At 41.8% G+C, this 19,302-nt stretch overlaps 1 protein-coding gene across 2 annotated transcripts in view; it reads left to right on the forward strand.

Annotated features, from left to right (window-relative positions):
* The window catches only part of LOC144603454 (transcription factor EC-like), a 39,388-nt gene extending 22,088 nt beyond the window's left edge, over positions 1 to 17,300 (forward strand). For both annotated transcript variants that reach the window (XM_078416662.1, XM_078416663.1), the window contains 4 exons: positions 519 to 575; positions 685 to 760; positions 1,807 to 1,954; positions 14,063 to 17,300. In XM_078416662.1, the coding sequence (XP_078272788.1) occupies positions 519 to 575; positions 685 to 760; positions 1,807 to 1,954; positions 14,063 to 14,434 (653 nt within the window). In that variant the 3' untranslated portion in view covers positions 14,435 to 17,300. The remainder of the gene's footprint in view (positions 1 to 518; positions 576 to 684; positions 761 to 1,806; positions 1,955 to 14,062) is intronic.
* The last annotated feature ends 2,002 nt before the right edge of the window (positions 17,301 to 19,302 follow it).

Below are 19,302 nucleotides of genomic sequence, written 5' to 3' on the forward strand. Positions count from 1 at the left end.
CTCATGAAAAGGTCATTTGTTTATTTTTACGGCTACTTTTAGTAACCAAGAATGGTAACTTCTGTCTAACATTTTAATTGGCATCATGCTCTATTAAAGTTTAATGAATTTAGGAAGCTGGGTGATTGCCTCCCTTCAAATGTTAAATCAACACAGTAGTCTTTCAGATTTGTTTTATTCAGAACACTGCCTCATTCTGAAAAGTCACAATTGCCCTCTTGAGGGAAACGTTTTGCTGGTTAACTAGATTAAGATTGGATGCTGTGGCCTTGGATCCAAATATCTCCTGATAACCTTGTAGTGTAGGAATGAGTGAAAGTTAGTGAATTTTAGTGATGGCAGTAATGGTAGCATTAAATAATTGCACCATATAGATTCTTCTTGCAGCAATATATATATATATATATATATGGCTAAGTACGCAGAGGATGGCAGGCCTGATAATCATGATCTGTATTACATTTAAAATAGAACTCGTGGTCACTCAAAACTAACCAACTTCTCATTGACTGCTGCAGATGCTGAAACACATGCACTAGTTAAAGAAAGGCAAAAGAAAGATAATCACAACTTGAGTAAGTGTGGCCGCTGTCGGTCTGCTTAAAACATTTGGTTTTGCTTGAATCATTTTGCCTGAAATCAATGAATGCCATTAGTCACATCCGTACAACTAATTCTCAACAGTTGAACGAAGACGAAGGTTCAACATCAATTATCGGATTAAAGAGCTCGGTACCTTAATTCCAAAGTCAAATGATCCGTAAGTATTGATACCATTTACAAAAATCCTGTTTTAAAACTTGGCCGCATTTCTTAGGAAGGAGATAAATTGAACCTCTTGGGGCAAAAGTTATCAGGGATAACTGGCGAGGGAGATTAAATCCTGTATTGAGATAGGTAATCAGCCATGATCAAATTGACTGCAGGATTGGACTCAACTGGCTGAGTACCTACCAACTGCTTCTATTTCTATGCACAGTAAAAAATTATACAACTATTGCAAAACTTTATTAAATGATTAGATCTCATTTCTTAACATACTGCTTCACGTTGTGGGTTTGTAATTCCATCTCAATTCATAAATATGTTGCTGATTCCAACTCTATAAATTACTGATGCGGGTATAAACCGGGTGCCACTAGTGCAATGGTTACTGAAGGGACTGTATTGTGCACTATCCTGGTTCGTTTCCGATCTATTCTTCACACTGACTCAATGACCATACTGCTCCTTGTGCTCTTCATACTTTGAAGTCATTCCGAAAACAAAATGCTGCAGATGCCTCTTGCACTCAGTCAAGAAGAATTTGCAGAAATAAATGGGTGACGCTTCAGGACAATGATGCTTCATGGGGAATGATAAACGTTAGAGAGAAACTGATTCAGAAGCAGAGAAAGAGGAACTGGAATAGGAAACTAAAGGGAAGGCCTGCTATCATTCAGAAAGTAAGCCACATTGAGAGTAATGAAAAGCCAAAAAATACTGAAAGTGGGAGTAGCGGAATAATGACCTGAAATTGGTTCCATTGCAAAGAGTGAACAGTAACATTGAGGATTGTAACCATTAGTTGAGAAAGTTTCCTGACCTTCTGTAAATGTCAGATTAGAGGACATTGTTACATTAGATGGCTGTCCCCAGATCCTACAGAATATTGTAATGCAAGATACACTACGTTAATCTTGTTTTCATTTTAATGCTACTGTTCAATAACTTAATTTTAATATTAATTTGATTGCATTTTTCCTTTTTTCTGATAAAATTCTGCCAAGGCAGACTTTTATTTAAAGATGACCTTTTACTCTGCAGTGACGTGCGTTGGAACAAAGGTACCATTTTGAAAGCAAGTGTGGAGTACATCAAGTGGCTTCAGAAGGAGCAGCATCGCCTCCGAGAATTAGAAAACAGGCAAAAGAAACTGGAGCAAGCGAACCGGAGACTGCTTCTGCGGATTCAGGTTTGCAAAGAGCCCGGAGTACATGTCCAAACACTTAGATTGGAAAGGAGCATAGACAGTCTGTTGTGCAAATTTGAGTTAGAAGTGTATTTCATAGAAAATAAACAATCATTAGGTAGAAAATAAACAATCATTAAACAAACTTTAGATAGTTCCTCTGTCCCTCTCTTCCCCTCCTCCTTCCCAGATCTCCCTCTATCTTCCTGTCTCCACCTGTATCCTTCCTTTGTCCCGCCCCCCCTGACATCAGTCTGAAGAAGGGTCTCGACCCGAAATGTCACCCATTCCTTCTCTCCCGAGATGCTGCCTGACCTGCTGAGTTACTCCAGCATTTTGTGAATAAATACCTTCGATTTGTACCAGCATCTGCAGTTATTTTCTTATATTATAATCATTCTTGATTAGTATGGGTGTTAGAGGTTATGGGGAGAAGGTAGGAGAATGGGAATAGGAGGGAGAGATAGATCAGCCATGGCGGAGTAGACTTATATCATATCATATATATACAGCTGGAAACAGGCCTTTTCGGCCCTCCAAGTCCGTGCCGCCCAGCGATCCCCGTACATTAACACTATCCTACACCCACTAGGGACAATTTTTACATTTACCCAGCCAATTAACCTACATACCTGTACGTCTTTGGAGTGTGGGAGGAAACCGAAGATCTCGGAGAAAACCCACGCAGGTCACGGGGAGAACGTACAAACTCCTTACAGTGCAGCACCCGTAGTCAGGATCGAACCTGAGTCTCCGGCGCTGCATTCGCTGTAAAGCAGCAACTCTACCGCTGCGCTACCGTGCCGCTGAATGGGCCGAATGGCCTTATTCTACTCCTATTTCTTATGACAGCACTGGAACAGGCTTTCGGCCCACAATGCCTGTTCCGAACATAATGCCAAGACCATTTCTTATCTTCCTGCAAATTGTCCACATTCTCCCCCTGTCCATGTGTCTATCTGAAAGTCTCTCCAATGCTGTTACCACTCCCCCTGGCAACACGCCCCAGGCACTTGTCACCTTCTGTGTAAAAACTTGTCCCGCACATCTCCTTTAAACTTTGCCCCTCTAACCTTAAAGCTGTGGACTAGAGCATTTGATATTTCCATCCTGGGGGGAATGAGTTCTGACTGTTTACCCCTTGTATACTTTTCATTCTTTTATAAACAATCAGTTCCATTCACCCACTGTTTCCGCAGTACAACAATTTAAATGTGGATTGATTACATATCAAATGATATGGTGTGGAGCTGCATCAGAATTGTTGGATTTGTTTTATTTGAATGTCTGGAAACAATTTGTTCAGAATTGTGTTTTGTGCTTTTGTGTGTTTGTAGGCAGGTAAAAGACTATAGTGAGTCATTTGCCACAGAATAAAGTTGGGTCTCATGGGATCCAGAGCAAGTTTGTCAACTGGACCCTAAATTGACTTCACAATAAGAGACACAAGTTGATTGTAGAGAATTGCTTTTGTAATTGGATGCCTATGACCAGTTTGTTCCACAGGGATCATTGCTGTCATATGTGTGAATGACTTGGATATGTATGTAGGAGGCAAGATCAGTAAATTCATGGGTAACACAAAGATTGGTGGAACTGTCAGCAATAAGGAGGGTCTTCTTAGGCTGCAGAGACATCTATGTGTTCCTGAAATTAGTTGGAAATTTGCAGATGGGGTTTAATCCAGACTAATGTTTTGTTTAGTGATTTAGCGCGGAAACAGGCCCTTTGGCCCATCGGGTCCACGCCAACTAGTGATTAGTTGTGGTCACTAACATTATTCCCCGCACACTAGGGACAAGTTATAAATTTACCAAGCCAATTATCCTACAAACCTGGATGTCTATGGGGTGTGGGAGAAAACTGGAGATACTGGAGAAAACCCATGGAGAGAACGTACAAACAGCACACAGACAGCACCTGTAGTCAGGATTGAACCCGGGTCTTTGTCGCTGTAAGACAGCAATTCTACCGGTGCTCCAACGTGCTGCCACGGCACCCTAACTTGTGGTGACACATTATTGGGAGGCGAGGACATAAACCATGAATGGCAGGGCTTTAGCAGGTATGGAAGGATGTGTGCAAGGCCATGGATTCTGGCCTTCCATCACAGTGAGGAGGTGACTGGAGGAGACTCACTGTGATGGATGTTTCTTCTTGTTTGGTGTTGGTTTATGATTGTGGTACTTATTGCTTATTTTTATTGCTCTTATTGTTGGACTGTGGGTAATCTTTCATTTCACTGCACATTTATGTGTATGTGACATATAAACTTGACTATTGACTATGCAGATAGATAATCTGGTTCAGAAGGATTTTAAGATGTGGCCTTTATTGGCCTGGGCACTGAATATGGGAGTGAGCAGATTATGCTCCAACTTTATACAATTTTCATCAGTCCCCAGTTGGTGTATTGCAGACAGCTCTGGTGACTGGTAGAGGAGGAATGTGAGAGTGGTGGTGAAGGTGAAAGGAGATTCGCCAGGATGTTACTGGGGTGGAGCAGTTCAGTTATAGGGAGAGGCTGGAAAAGCAAGGTCTCTTCTCTTGCAAGTGCAGACGGATAAGAGGGGACATGGTTGAATTGTGTAGAATTATGAGGGGAGCAGATAAGATAGATTGCAAGAAGAATTTCCCCATGTCAAACATAGATAAAAGTAGAGCACATAGGTTTATGGTAAGGGGAAGAATTTTTAGATTTTTTTAGATTTAGAGATACAGCGTGGAAACAGGCCCTTCGGCCCACCGAGTCCGCGCCGCCCAGCGATCCCCGCACATTAACACTATCCTACACACACTAGGGGCAATTTTTACATTTACCCAGTCAATTAACCTACATACCTGTACGTCTTTGGAGTGTGGGAGGAAACCGAAGATCTCGGAGAAAACCCACGCAGGTCACGGGGAGAACGTACAAACTCCTTGCAGACGGCGCCCATAGTCAGGATCGAACCTGAGTCTCCGGCGCTGCATTCGCTGTAAGGCAGCAACTCTACCGCTGCGCCACCGTGCTGCCCAAGAGCTTTTGAAGAGATTTGAGTGGGACCTCTTTTACCTGCAGAGCACTGCCAAGGGAGAGGTGGAGGCTGGGTTGCTGACAGAATCTAAGTGTTCAGACAAGTACTTAAGTTGCTTGGGAATAGAAGGTTATGGGCCAAGTGCTAGGCGATGGAATTATTATGGAAGTGTGCCAACTGGTTGATGTGGATGAGTTGGGCCAAATAGCATGTTTTGATACTGTACAATTCTATTGACATTAAAGGCTAGTTATTCTCTGTTAACGCACTCGTACTGTATTGAGTATTTCCAGCATCTGTAGTGAATACTCAGCTTTTGAACTGTTCCCGTGAATTTATGTGGCCCACTTATTTTTCTAGGTGATAGTGGCTGCAACACCTCACTGAAACTCAAAAGATAGACACAAAATGTTGGAATAACTCAGCAGGACAGGCAGCATCTCTGGAGAGAAGGGATGGGTGACATTTCAGGCCGAGACCCTTCTTCAGACTGAGAGTCAGGGGAGGGGGGAATGAGAGATATGGAAGGGTAAGGTGTGAAAACAACAGGTCAATGCAGACTATGAACAAGGGAAAAATGTAGAATGGCTCATTGTTGGCTGAGGGGAAGGTGAGGCATACAAACAGTAAAATGAAGTGGGAGGACAGTGAGAGAATAGGCTGGGGGAGGAACGGGGAGAGAGAGGGAAAGCCAGGGTGACTGGAAGTTGGGAAATCAATATGAATACAGCTGGGTTGTAAGCTGCCCAAGCAAAATATGAGTTGTTGTTCCTCCAATTTGTTTTTGGCCTCAGTCTGACAGTGGAGGAGGCCCAGGACAGAAAGGTCAGTGTGGCAATGGGAGGGGGTGTTGAAGTGTTTAGCAACCGGGAGATCACGTAGGCCTATTAAACTCGAGATGCTGGAGTAACTTAGTGGGTGAGGCCGCACCTGTGGAGGGAACCTTTTTGGTTGGAACAGTTCTTCAGACCCCACTTTAATTGTGGGTCGTGATGGTCATAAGGTCATAATTAGGCCATTCGGCCCATCAGGTCTACTCCGCCATTCAATCATGTCTAATCTATCTTTCCCTCCTAACCCCAATGCCATTCAATTTCAAGGAGACTGGGCGTTGCTCAGCACTAAAACGTGCAATGCGACTAGACTTGCTGAATACTGAAAACGTTCAGTGGGTCACTCAGCATCTGTAGAAAGGGACAGAGGCACAACAATTCTTCTTCCAATCTGACATCCCTTGATCTTGCCTTGAACATAGAGCAATCCAGCATAGCAACATCCCCACTGCCCTATCCAGGCCTACAATGTCCATGCCAACCATCAGGTTCATTTTAAACTACTCCCATCTGCCTGGCATGGTCTATATCCTTCCATCCCCTGTCTGTTCATGCATCTACCTAAATGCCCCTATCATATACACTTTCACCACTTCCCCGGCTGTGCATTCCAGGCACCTACCACTCTTAAAACCAAACAAACCCACTTGCATTGCTCATCTCCTTTAAATGCTCCCCACTGACCTTAAAGCTATGTCTAGAATTTGAAATGTAAGAAAATAACTGCAGATGCTGGTACAAATCGAAGGTATTTATTCACAAAATGCTGGAGTAACTCAGCAGGTCAGGCAGCATCTCAGGAGAGAAGGAATGGGCGACGTTTCGGGTCGAGACCCTTCTTCAGTCACCCATTCCTTCTATCCCGAGATGCTGCCTGACCTGCTGAGTTACTCCAGCATTTTGTGAATAAATACCTTCGATTTGTACCAGCATCTGCAGTTATTTTCTTATACTAAGTGTAAAGACTATGCATGATTACAATCATGTTCACAGTTTACAGATACACGATGAAGGGAATAATATTCAGTGCAAGATAAAGCCCAGTAAAGTCTGATTAAAGATAGTGTGAGTGTCCACAATGAGGTAGATAGTAGCTGAGGACCACTCTCTAGTTATAAGGTCATAAGTGACAGGAGTAGAATTAAGCCCTTCGGCCCATCAAGCCTACTCTGCCATTCAATCATGGCTGATCTATCACTCCCTCCTAACCCCATTCACCAGCCTTCTCCCCATAACCTCTGACACCTGTACAAATCAAAATTCTATCTACCTCTGCCTTAAAAATATCCACTGACGTCCTCTATAGCCTTCTGTGGCAGAATTCCACAGATTCACCACCCTCTGACTAAAGAGATTTCTCTGCATCTCCTTCCTAAAAGAACGTCCTTTAATTCTGAGGCTATGACCTCTAGTCCTAGACTCTCCCACTAGTGGAAACATCCTCTCCACATCCACTCTATCTAAGCCTTTCACTATTCTGTATGTTTCAATGAGGTCCCCCTCATTCTTCTAAACTCCAGCGAGTACAGGCCCAGTGCCGACAAACGCTCATCATATGTTAACCCACTGTGTCTGGGGATCATTCTTGTAAACCTCCTCTGGACCCTCTCCAGAGTCAGCACATCCTTCCTCAGATATAGTGCCCAATATTGCTCACAATACTCCAAATGCGGCCTGACCAGCGCCTTATAGAGACTCAGCATTACATCCCTGTTTTTGTATACAAGCCCTCTTGAAATAAATGTTCGCATTACATTTCCCTTCCTTATTACCGATTCAACTTGCAGATTAACATTTTGGGAATCCTGCACCAGTACTCCCAAGTCCCTTTGCACCTCCGATTCCTGGATTCTCTCTCCATTTAGAAAATAGTCTACGCCTTTATTCCTTCTACAAAAATGCATGACTCCACATTTTGCTACACTATATTCCATCTGCCACTTCTCTGCCCACTCTCCCAACCTGTCCAAGTCCTTCTGCAGAGTCCCTGCTTTCTCTACACTACTGGGCCCTCCACCTATTTTTGTATCATTCGCAAACTTGGTCACAAAGCCTTCAATCCTCTCATCCAAATCATTAATATACAACGTGAAGAGTAGCGGCCCCAGCACCGAGCCCTGCGGAACTCCACTAGTCACTGGCAGCCACCAAGAGAAAACCTCTTTATTGCCACTCTTTGCCTTCTGCCATCCAGCCAACCTGTTATCCATTCTAGTGTCTTGACATCGTGGGCTCTCATCTTCCTCAGCAGCCTCACGTGTGGCACCTTATCGAAGGTTTTGTGAAAATCTAAGTAAACAACATCAACTGACTCTCCTTTGTCTGTCCTGCTATTTACTTCTTCAAAGAATTCCAGCAGATTTGTCAAGCAAGACCTCCCCTTCACAAAGCCATACTGACTTTGGCCTATTTTATCATGAACTTCAAAGTACTCCGGCACACATCATCCTTTATAATCTATGTACCTTATTTGCGACTGAACTTCAGCCAAAACAGTACACAATAGTGCAACAATTTTAGGCCCACCTTACTCACCATTGTCACTTTATTAATAATGCAAGTAGTGTTATTGAAATCGGTCTTATATTTTTAAAGTTATTCAAATTTTAAATTTTAAAAGAAGAGGAGGGAGGGAGGGAGGAGGGAGGGGGAATGGGGCAGTGGGGGAGATGGGAGAGGGGAGGGGGGGTTGATGAGAGAGGGGATTGGGGGAGGACAGGGTGCTGCACCAATGCAGGAGAGGTTTGGGCCCAACTTGGTCTAGTGGACTCTAAAACCTTACCAACCAACAAAGTCAGACTCTTCTCCTTTGCTCCCTTCTTGCGCAGCGGGGTAATATTGGCAATTTTCCAATCATCTGGGACCTCTCCTGTCTCTAGTGGTTCTTGAAATATCACTGTCAATGCCTCCACAATCTCTTTCAGAACCCTAGGGTGCAGTCCAACCGGTCGGTCCAGGTGATGTGTCCACCTTCAGCCCTTTCAGCTTCCCAAGCACCTTCTCCTTAGTAATAGCCACACCATGAACTTCCACCCCTGACTCTCTTGAATTTCAGGCACGTTGCTGATGTTCTCCACTGTGAAGACTGATGCAAAAAAGTTGTTCAACTCCTCAGCATTTCTTTATTCCCCATTATCACTTCTCCTGCATCATTCTCCAGCAGTCCAACGTCCACTCTTGCCTCTTTCTTGCTCTTTATATAACTGAACAAACCTTTGCTTTCCTAGACAATAGACAATAGACAATAGACAATAGGTGCAGGAGTAGGCCATTCAGCCCTTCGAGCCAGCACCGCCATTCAATGCGATCATGGCTGATCACTCTCAATCAGTACCCCGTTCCTGCCTTCTCCCCATACCCCCTCACTCCGCTATCCTTAAGAGCTCTATCCAGCTCTCTCTTGAAAGCATCCAACGAACTGGCCTCCACTGCCCTCTGAGGCAGAGAATTCCACACCTTCACCACTCTCTGACTGAAAAAGTTCTTCCTCATCTCCGTTCTAAATGGCCTACCCCTTATTCTCAAACTGTGGCCCCTTGTTCTGGACTCCCCCAACATTGGGAACATGTTATCTGCCTCTAATGTGTCCAATCCCCTAATTATCTTATATGTTTCAATAAGATCCCCCCTCATCCTTCTAAATTCCAGTGTATACAAGCCCAATCGCTCCAGCCTTTCAACATACGACAGTCCCGCCATTCCGGGAATTCCTCTTTTATATTATAGGCTAGCTTACCTGCATATTTCATCTTTTTCTCTCCCATTGTCTTTTTAGTTACTTTCTATTGTTCTTTAAAAGCTTCCCAATCCTCTGGCTTCCCATTAATCTTTGCAATGTTATACGCTTCTCTTTTATTTTTATACTGTCCTTGACTTCCCTTGTCAGCCACGGTCTCCTCATTCTCCCCCTAGAATCTATCTTCCTCTTTGGAATGAAAAGATCCTGCATCTTCCGAATTATTCCCAGAAATTCCTGCCATTGCTGTTCCACTGACACCCCTGCTAGGGTCCCTTTCCAGTCAATGTTGGCCAGCTCCTCCCTCATGCCTCTGTAGTCTCCTTTGCCCAGCTGCAATACCGACACATCCAATTTCACTTTCTCCCTCTCAAATTGCAGATTAAGATTTATCATGTTGTGGTCGCTGCCTCCTAATGGTTCCTTTACCTTGACTTCCCTTATCAAATCTGGTTCATTACATAACACTAAGTCCAGAATTGCCTTTTCCCTGGTAGGCTCCACTACAAGCTGCTTTAAGAATCCATCTTGGAGGCTCTCTACAAATTCCCTTTCTTGTGGTTCAGTACCCACTTGATTTTCCCAGTCTACCTGCATATTGAAATCTCCCATGACCACCGTAGCATTGCCTTTTTTACATGCCAGATTGCCTTTCACTACTACCTCCTGCACTCGCTTACTATGTTCACTACTACCTCCTGCACTCACTTACTATGTTCACTACTACCTCTTGCACTCACTCTAATGTCTATGTTCACTACTACCTCCTGCACTCACTTACCATGTTCACTACTACCTCCTGCACTCACTCTAATGTCTATGTTCACTACTACCTCCTGCACTCACTTACCATGTTCACTACTACCTCCTGCACTCACTCTAATGTCTATGTTGACTACTACCTCCTGCACTCACTTACTATGTTCACTACTACCTCCTGCACTCACTCTAATGCCCTTATTTTTCCTGAAGTTTCGGTACCCCACTGAAGATTTGCTTTTATACTTTATATCCCTTTCTTGCATGTAAAAAAACAAGCATGGTTTTTGTTTCAATGCAGTGAAAACATTCCGAATCATATCTCAGCAAAAATATTATCAACAGAGGTTAATTTTTTTACACTGTTCGTTGAGCTTATAGGACTTGGTATTACAATCCCTACTGTAATCGGCACCTTCTTAATCTCTTGAGTGGGGGTAGGGGTAAATACTTCATTTTTACACTACAGCATTGCGTTTAACTTCGCACTTAATTTGAAATTATTATTTTTCGGCCACAAAAAGTCCATTTCAACCGTTTGCCTGAAATCTGTTGCTGGTCTTCAATTTTTTGCAGTGTTTCTGACCCACACCCTTTATTTCCCATACCAAAACCTTAAATGCATTTTCTTAAATGGCCATTTCATGGTGAACAGAATTGTCTTGTGGTTCCACCTGTTATGGGACACCTGACTTGTGGAAATCCATCTTTACCACATTCTCCTCTAAATCTTTTAAAAAAAAAATCAAGATGGGAAAATTACAGTCATGCAAATATCCACTGGAGTTATGAAATATGGGGAGCAGTTAGTTAACTCATAGGACAACTATTTTTCAAAAACCTCTGTTCACGTGTAACCTACCTGCAGTAATCAAGCAAACTGGAAAACTTCCAGTATCTCGAGGAGTCCACCTGTGGGACACGTGTTCCACTGCAGCTCCTGACCGACTTTCAGTAGAGATTTTTAAGGCAGAGTTGGGCAAATTCTTGATTAGAACGAGTGTCAAGGGTTATGGGGGGAAGGCAGGAAAATGGGATTAAAAGGCAGAGATCAGCCATGATTGAATGGCTGGGTGGACTCGATGGACCGAATGGCCTGATTCTACTCCTATACCTTGTGAACTTGTGACTGCATGAGGAATTGGAGCTGCAGCTGAACAACTCTGGATTGTCTGGGAGAATGAGAGTGTCGTAGATGGGGGTTAAAGCCGAGGTACAGGAAGAAAGTAGATTAGGACCACCAGGAACAGAAATAGGCAGAGAGTGTAGGAATCCCCGTTGGTTATTCTCTGCAAACAAGTATAAGGGTCTCGACCCGAAACGTCACCCATACCTTCTCTCCAGAGATGCTGCCTGTCCCGCTGAGTTACTCCAGCATTTTGTGTGTATGCCATTTAGAATACTGTTGTGTGAGAGGAGAACAACAGTAGTTGGTCCTGTGGTATCGGGCCTGACTCTGAGGGGTGACTTTATTCAGGTGTATAAAATCATGAGGGGAGTAGATGGACAGGGTTTCTGCCCAGAGTAGGGGAATCAAGAACTAGAGGGCTTAGATTCAAGATGAGATGGGCAAGATTTGATGGGAACCTGAGGGGCAACTTTTTCGTACAGATGATGCTGTTGCTGAAGTAGTTGGGGTAGGTATAATGACTAAATTTCAAATAAAAATTGGACAGACAAATGGATATGAAAGGTGTAGATGGTCATGGGTAAGGTGTGGGGAAATGGGCTTGGATGGGACATCGACATTAGCATTGATGAGTGGGCCAAAGAGCCTGTTTCTGTGCTATCTAACTCCACGATTCTAGGCTGGTAATGAATGATCAGCCAACCAGGCAGCATTTGTGGAGAGAAAATCAGATACCATTTCAATGCTGCGATCTTTTTTATCATAACTGCAGAAAAAATAGATACAAATCCAAGTTGCATTGAAAGGCTGAGGGCTGCAGAGAACAAAAGTTATTTGATAGGTAGCAGAAACTAAATGATGTTAGGCTTGGATAGAATGGATGTGGAGAGGATGTTTCCACTAATGGGAGAGTCTAGGACTAGAGGTCACAGCCTCAGAATTAAAGGATGTTCTTGTAGGAAGGAGATGAGGAGGAATTTCTTTAGTCAGATCTGTGGAATCCTTCGCCATAGAAGGCTGTGGAGGCCGTCAATTGATATTTTTAAGACAGAGATAGATAGATTCTTGATTAGTACAGGTGTCAGAGGTTATGAGGAGAAGGCAGGAGAATGGGGCTGAGAGGTGAAGATGGATCAGCCATGATTGAATGGTAGAGCAGACTTGATGGACCGAATGGCCTAATTCTGTTCCCGTCACTAATGACCTAATGACCTTATGATATGTGGGTGATAGAAAATGGGGGATGCATGCTGAAATGATAGAACAGAGAAAAAACATTGGAAGTGTGAGACATTGTGTTGTAAGTTTTGAATTTTGTCTTGGTGTTGTTATCATCTGCGCAATGCTAAATGTGAAGTGTAACTTTTGGAACTCCAGGTTCTGAGGTCTTGCACATTCCTGAATTTGTTTGCTCCACCATTGAGCAGTCATTGTTTGACCATCAGCCCCCAAGCTGCCTCCTCCCGAAACTGTGTTGCCTCTCCACTGTTCCTGCCTGCTATAGGATGCGATTAAAACCCACTTCCTTTTGAGTCAACTTTGAGTCATCAGTCCAAATGTCTGAAAACATTTCTGTGAATTGGCCTTGTCTTCCATATTGAAGCCAAGAACTGCTGATGCTGGAAATCTGAACCATAAAGTAAAAGCTGGCAATACTCGGCAGAACGGCTGGCATTTGTAGTGGGGTTGATAATATTTCAGATTGACCCTCCTGTTAGAATTGATGAGAACATTTAGTGACTTGAAATATTGATCATGTTCTCTCCCCATGGATGCCAACAGACCATCTGAGCATTTTCAGCACCTGGAAGCGGTTTCCTCCCAAATCCCACACTTGTGGGTCGGTAGATAGACTGGACGCTGTAAACTACTGTGAGTTGTAGAATCTGGGAGATCTTGGTGGAAATGTGGGGAAAATTAAATGGGTTTAGTGTAAATGGACGGTTGATGGTTGGCATGAACTATTAGGCATGTTTTGGACTCCGATTCAAAACAAGTTTTCTAGAGCTGGAATTATATTTTAGTTCTCCTTCACCACCTTTGAAGTTGCAATTAGTTTTATGTAAAAGAGAAGTTTAGTTCAGCATGGAAACAGGCCCTTCAGCCCACTGAGTCAGCACTGACCACTACCCTCACACATTAACACACACTACGGACAAATTACAATTATACCAAGCCAATTAGCCTACAAATCTGTACGTCTTTAGAGTGTGGGAGGAAATGGGAGATCCTGGAGAAAACCCACGCAGGTCACGGGGTGAACGTACAAACTCCATACAGACAGCACCCGTAGTCAGGATCGAACCCGGATTCCTGGCGCTATAAGGCAGCAACTCTACCATTGTGCCACTGCGCTGCTGATTTAACCACCCAGAACTGTCCATGGATTTGTCTTTTTTAGGAGATTTGAGAGAGGGAGTTGTAATTTGTTCCTGTCCCACAGTTTCAGCCCAACAAACTATCCAGAAAGGTGCTTGTACTAATGCAATCTAGTCCATGTTATCAGGACGATCAAATGTTAGATGATGTCTTCCTATATTAACCACGACAAATAAAATTATTTGCATATTTAAACATGGATTGTGGTGGTTTTCTTTTGCAAATTTGGTCCAACAGAATTTCTTGTTAACATTTCAGGAGCTGGAAATGCAGGCTCGAGCTCATGGACTGCCCGCCATGTCTTCAGGTCTTAGTCCTATGGAGCTGGCTGCCCACCTCGTCAAGCATGAATCCTACCGAGGGGAAAATGGTCCCGATTATCTGCAGCAACCAACTTTGCCTCAGATGTTGAGTGAACCCAATGAAGGGTCCTATAACTATTTGGATCCTTTATCTCATTTCACAGACTTGTCCTTCAGTGCTTCTTTAAAACAAGAGAATCGGCTCGACGAAACACTAATGGACAACACCATCTCGTTGTGCGCAAATCATTTGTCGGCAACATCGCCCAGCGCATCTAAAGGGAGCAGTAGGAGGAGCAGCTTTAGCTCAGATGATGATGAATTATGATCTATGCAGTGATCCAGTAAGGGACTGTGATTGTCTTATTTCTCAAGAAAAATGATTAAAACACAGTTGATTTGCTTAGCCACTGATTTCCTGCGAGCCATTTGCACATTGGTATTCCACATCTTTACTCTTAAAGGTCAAAACTCCTTCCTCATCCATGTTCATTTTACTCTGGTGCTGCTAATCCTTCAGGAGAAAAGCTGGAGTTCACAATAACCAAGTTAAAATTGTATATTTTCAGAAGTGATATAACATTTTGTATGAAGAATTAACCTGGAATGTAAATCTTCCAACTCTTCCTTCTTTTATTCTCAAATGGCCAATTGATTCATTTACTGAGCACTAGGTGGGAGAATTATATTTGCCTGTTACTTTAAAAATGTAATTTTGTATAAGGGTAATGATTAGTTGGAAATTGTTGGAGGCAGCACCAAAATCTGTCAAAACTAAGTCTGACAAATACACACTAAACTATATGTGTAGGAAAGAAAACTATGGATGCTGGTTTAAATCGAAGGTAGACACAATATGCTGGAGCGGGTCAGGCAGCATCCCTGGAGAGAAGGAATGGGCGACGTTTCAGGTCGAGACCCTTCTTCAAACTATATGTGTAGTTGTTCTGCCCCATTGGAATTGTTGCAGATGCAATGTGGTTTATTGAAGGATCGAACAGAAATGTATTTCAGAAAATACCAAAATTATTTAATGTGTCTGCCAAGAATTTTAAGTCACAAATGTTTTTTCTCCTTGGTCAAACTGTAGGCATGTGCTTTGAGGGAAATATTTTTTCAGGTTTGTTAAATCTTGCTTAATGAGGTGTGCAGCAGAACAGTGAACAACTGCTTCCCATTGTTTTGTTATTTAAAAACGTAAATTGAGCAAAAGGGAGATTTTTTTTTTCATTTGAGAAATACCCAGTTAATGCCAAAATAACCACATTCTTAGGGTAATTAATCCACAGCTTCGGAGAATTAGTTGTATTGTGCACACACAAACACCAATGTTTAGAGTATAATTAGTATGTACATTAGTTTGTGAGAATTGTAATGCATCAAGCTAATGCAAAAAATAGAAACACACTTCAGGGTTTTATTAGGTTGGATAGGGAGTGGGGCAAAGAAATAGTGGAACAAATCAATTAAAGACAAATACCTATAGTTATGTTTATATTAAGTAGAAGTGTATTAGTGTGCTACTTCTCCATTTTTGTAATAAAAAAGTTAATAGGTTCTCAAATTTAATTTCTACATATTGGAGTTTACCAATATTTGTATATGCTATTTCAACATCTCAATGCAAGGCATTTTCTTCACACAAATCAGATGATGGAACTGTCCTCTCTTGTTAATGGAGTACGAGTATCAGAAATTTGTTGCATTAAAAAAAGAGGTAAAACAGAAGTCCTTCAAACGTTTGCCTCCAAGTCTTTCTTTATGAGTAAGGGAATCCTAAAAATAAGGCAGTGTGCTACAAGATATTGAGAATGGTGTGGTCAGACGGAGAAGAGTTCCAAGAAGAGTTTTCAGAGGAAGCAAGCAGAGAAAGAAAGGAAACTGGGGAAATTTCAAAGCTGAAGTCCATGCTGAAAATATGTGTAAAGACAGAAGAAAGCCAGACATGGAGAAATGTTAACTTCAAAATGTGTTCTCAGGCTGGATGAAATTATAAACATGGGACATAGTGAGATTTTGAAGGGACTTTGACTGGAAAGGGAATTTTATATAGACTGGTGACAGAACTACATTTGGCTGGCAAAAATGGAAGACGTGGTAGTGAACAGGACTTGATGCAGATTAGAATGTGCTTAACTAAGATGGAATTAACTCTTAATTGTTGCTGATGGCCTTGTTTCCACAGTCGAATAAGGTTTTGGATCTGCTGAAATGCTGTTTTTTAGGAACCTGCAACTTGTCTCAAATTAATGGGATATAATGGTGGGGTGAGGTGGGGGAGGGAACTTATGTCACGCCCTTTTTGATCGCTTGCATTATAGATTAGATCTTAACATGGGAACTGTAAGCAGCAATATGTCTTTTGGCTCTTTGCATCTTATCCCTTGAATCTCCCTCTTTATTGTCTGTTACGGCTGATTCTATATTCTTGTGTCTTTCCCCACCCCCTAATATTCCTTAATTTTTCTTGGTATATTATCTATTATTCTCAGTCTTGAATACACTCAACATTCACAGTCTGGGTGGAATATTCCAAACATTCATAACAATATGAATGAAAACGTTTCTACTTTTTATTCTGGTCCAAAATTGCTGATAACGTTTTCAGAGCCAAATGTTCTCTACATCCCTTGTTTTGGAAGGACATCCTTCAAATATCCAGACATTTTTGAAAGTAATGAGCATTGACTGTGTATGAATCATTAATATTTACAGTAAGGATTGGAAAAAGTTGATTTCATGATTCATTTTGTTGTCATTTGACAATGTTATTTCACATATTTTTCTAATGAAATTTAATTTTCAATGGGAGAGAATATTTTGTCGTCATTCCTTTCTGTATAAATGGGTTTACAATTGTTGCAATGTACCGATCTGTTGACGAATTTTGAAAATGAAGGAAGAGATGAAGATTTTTTGGCAGTTTTTAATGTGTAGGGCAAATATGTAGGGAAAGGGTTTTGGGTCTTAAGCATTGACAATCATTCATATTTTTGATTTGTAGGCCTATATCCAAGACTACAAACTATTTACTGAAATGTCATTGTATTTCGAATTTTGTATGAAATAACACTTTGTAAGATTTGTACATATTAATCTTTTGTGAAGAGATTTGTAACAGAATTTTTGTGTGAAACATTATGTACAGTGTTTGTTTATGTGACCACTGTCTCTGAACTATTCCTGCAGCTAGTAAATTCCTCAAAATTAGCATCAAACTTGTGATCTACTTTTTTTTTGCTTGCAGTATTCAGACTACTGTCATGTGATTTTCTCCCAAAATAGAAATACCATTAGTTGCTCATTTGATTTGTTCTTACTGCTAACAGTAATACAAACACCAACGTTATTTACAAAGGAAAGCCAAATTATGGCATTTTTAGCCTCCTGATATAATCTTAAAGATCCTAAATATAACTTACTGATTTCCCTTTTAAGAGATTATTTATTGTTTGTTTTAAATAACTTTGTTCCTCAAAGGCTGTGGACTTGTGTAATGCCTGGAAGTTAATCAATGAGCAGTTTCTTGATCATAGTATTGCAACACTCTTTTGACCCTGTTCTATTTGTGAACTTCGTAAGATAAAACAGGTGGTCATTTCTTTGAGTTGTGAGGACATTGGTAGAGACGCAAGTAAGAAAAATGTTGAGGTCTTTTTTTAATTTGGAGTCAATTAAAATGTACATATGATGTGGGATAATTTATTCTATCCTCTATTGAAATGTGGCCACAAGAAAGAGAAAGTGATGTATTCAGGAAGGATTAACAATAGACAACCAAAAAACAGCATGTGGCACATGGGTTTATTCAGATTGCAGAAAACTCAATGGGCTGCTGAATTTACACTGGTGGTGATCAAATGATTCAAAACTTGATTATACTTAAACTCAAGATAACAGCTTATTTTTTCCCAATTTCATTTTAAGTAAGTCACATGCATGGTTTCAAACAAAAGAATCAAATTGAATCAAGTCGAAGTTGGAGGAGACGGTGTAGATTTCAAAGTGTTTGTTGCTGTGGAGCAATAATAGGGTGACACGGTGGTGCAGCGGTAGAGTTGTTGCTTTACAACTAATGCAGCGCCGGAGACTCAGGTTCGATCCCGACTACGGGCGCCGTCTGTACGGAGTTTGTACGTTCTCCCCGTGACCTGCGTGGGTTTTCTCCGAGATCTTCGGTTTCCTCCCACACTCCAAAGACGTACAGGTACGTAGGTTAATTGGCTTGGTAAATGTAAAAAATAAATAAATAAATTGTCCGTAGTGGGTATAGGATAGTGTTAATGTACGGGGATCGCTGGGCGGCGCAGACCCGGTGGGCCGAAGGGCCTGTTTCTGCGCTGTATCTCTAAAAATCTAAAAAAATAATGCAAGATGGAATATTATAATTGTGAAAGGGCCAAGTGGAACTTTGCATCCTGACAAGCCCTGTGAAATGGTAACCAATGTACTCAAAGGACTGGAAAAGGAAGTCAGCAAAATGGAGTAAATGATATGATTTTTGAGTACGGGTTCATGGACATCATTTAATGAGAACAATAAACTAATATTTTGTTTGCAGGGAATATGTTGATGGCTATGAATTGTTATCGGGCTACCATTACTGAAATGACAATGAATGGACCAACCTGTGAATGCTGCCACGAAGAAAGAACTTGAGATGTCACGGTGTAAATTCTGTATTATTTAGGATTATTATTCAAGTGCGCAAGCATCAAATAAAACTACAAATTGAGAAAATATTTCATAATTATCTATCTCTTGAGTCAATGGATAGCAAAATTTAATTTATAATTTAGTGCCAACAACAAGTTTCTGGATATGGGCTGCTTGAGATTGTCAAGTACTTGGTGACTCACTTGGGAACAGTTGGTCATCTGAGCTAATTCTCTTTGAAGTGAAATAATCCAAATTGATGTTCCAAAAGCTGCTGAGAACAGAGAACCACATGCCCAACATTTCTCTGACATTTCTCTCCCCTTTCTTGATTTATTTGTCTCCATCACGGGGAGGAGACGATGAACTCCCTATGAACTCACTGACTCCCACCCTGTCAAAGATGTCATCTCCTACTGTCACTTCCTCTGCCTCTGCTGCATCTGTCCTCCTCATAACCTACAAAGCCCTCCCTCCATAACCTGGCCCCATCCTACCTGACCGACCTCCTCCACAGGCACACTCTCACCTGCACCCTCC

The sequence above is a fragment of the Rhinoraja longicauda genome, chromosome 20 (genome assembly GCF_053455715.1).
Source record: "Rhinoraja longicauda isolate Sanriku21f chromosome 20, sRhiLon1.1, whole genome shotgun sequence".
In the NCBI taxonomy this organism is placed as follows: domain Eukaryota; kingdom Metazoa; phylum Chordata; class Chondrichthyes; order Rajiformes; family Arhynchobatidae; genus Rhinoraja; species Rhinoraja longicauda.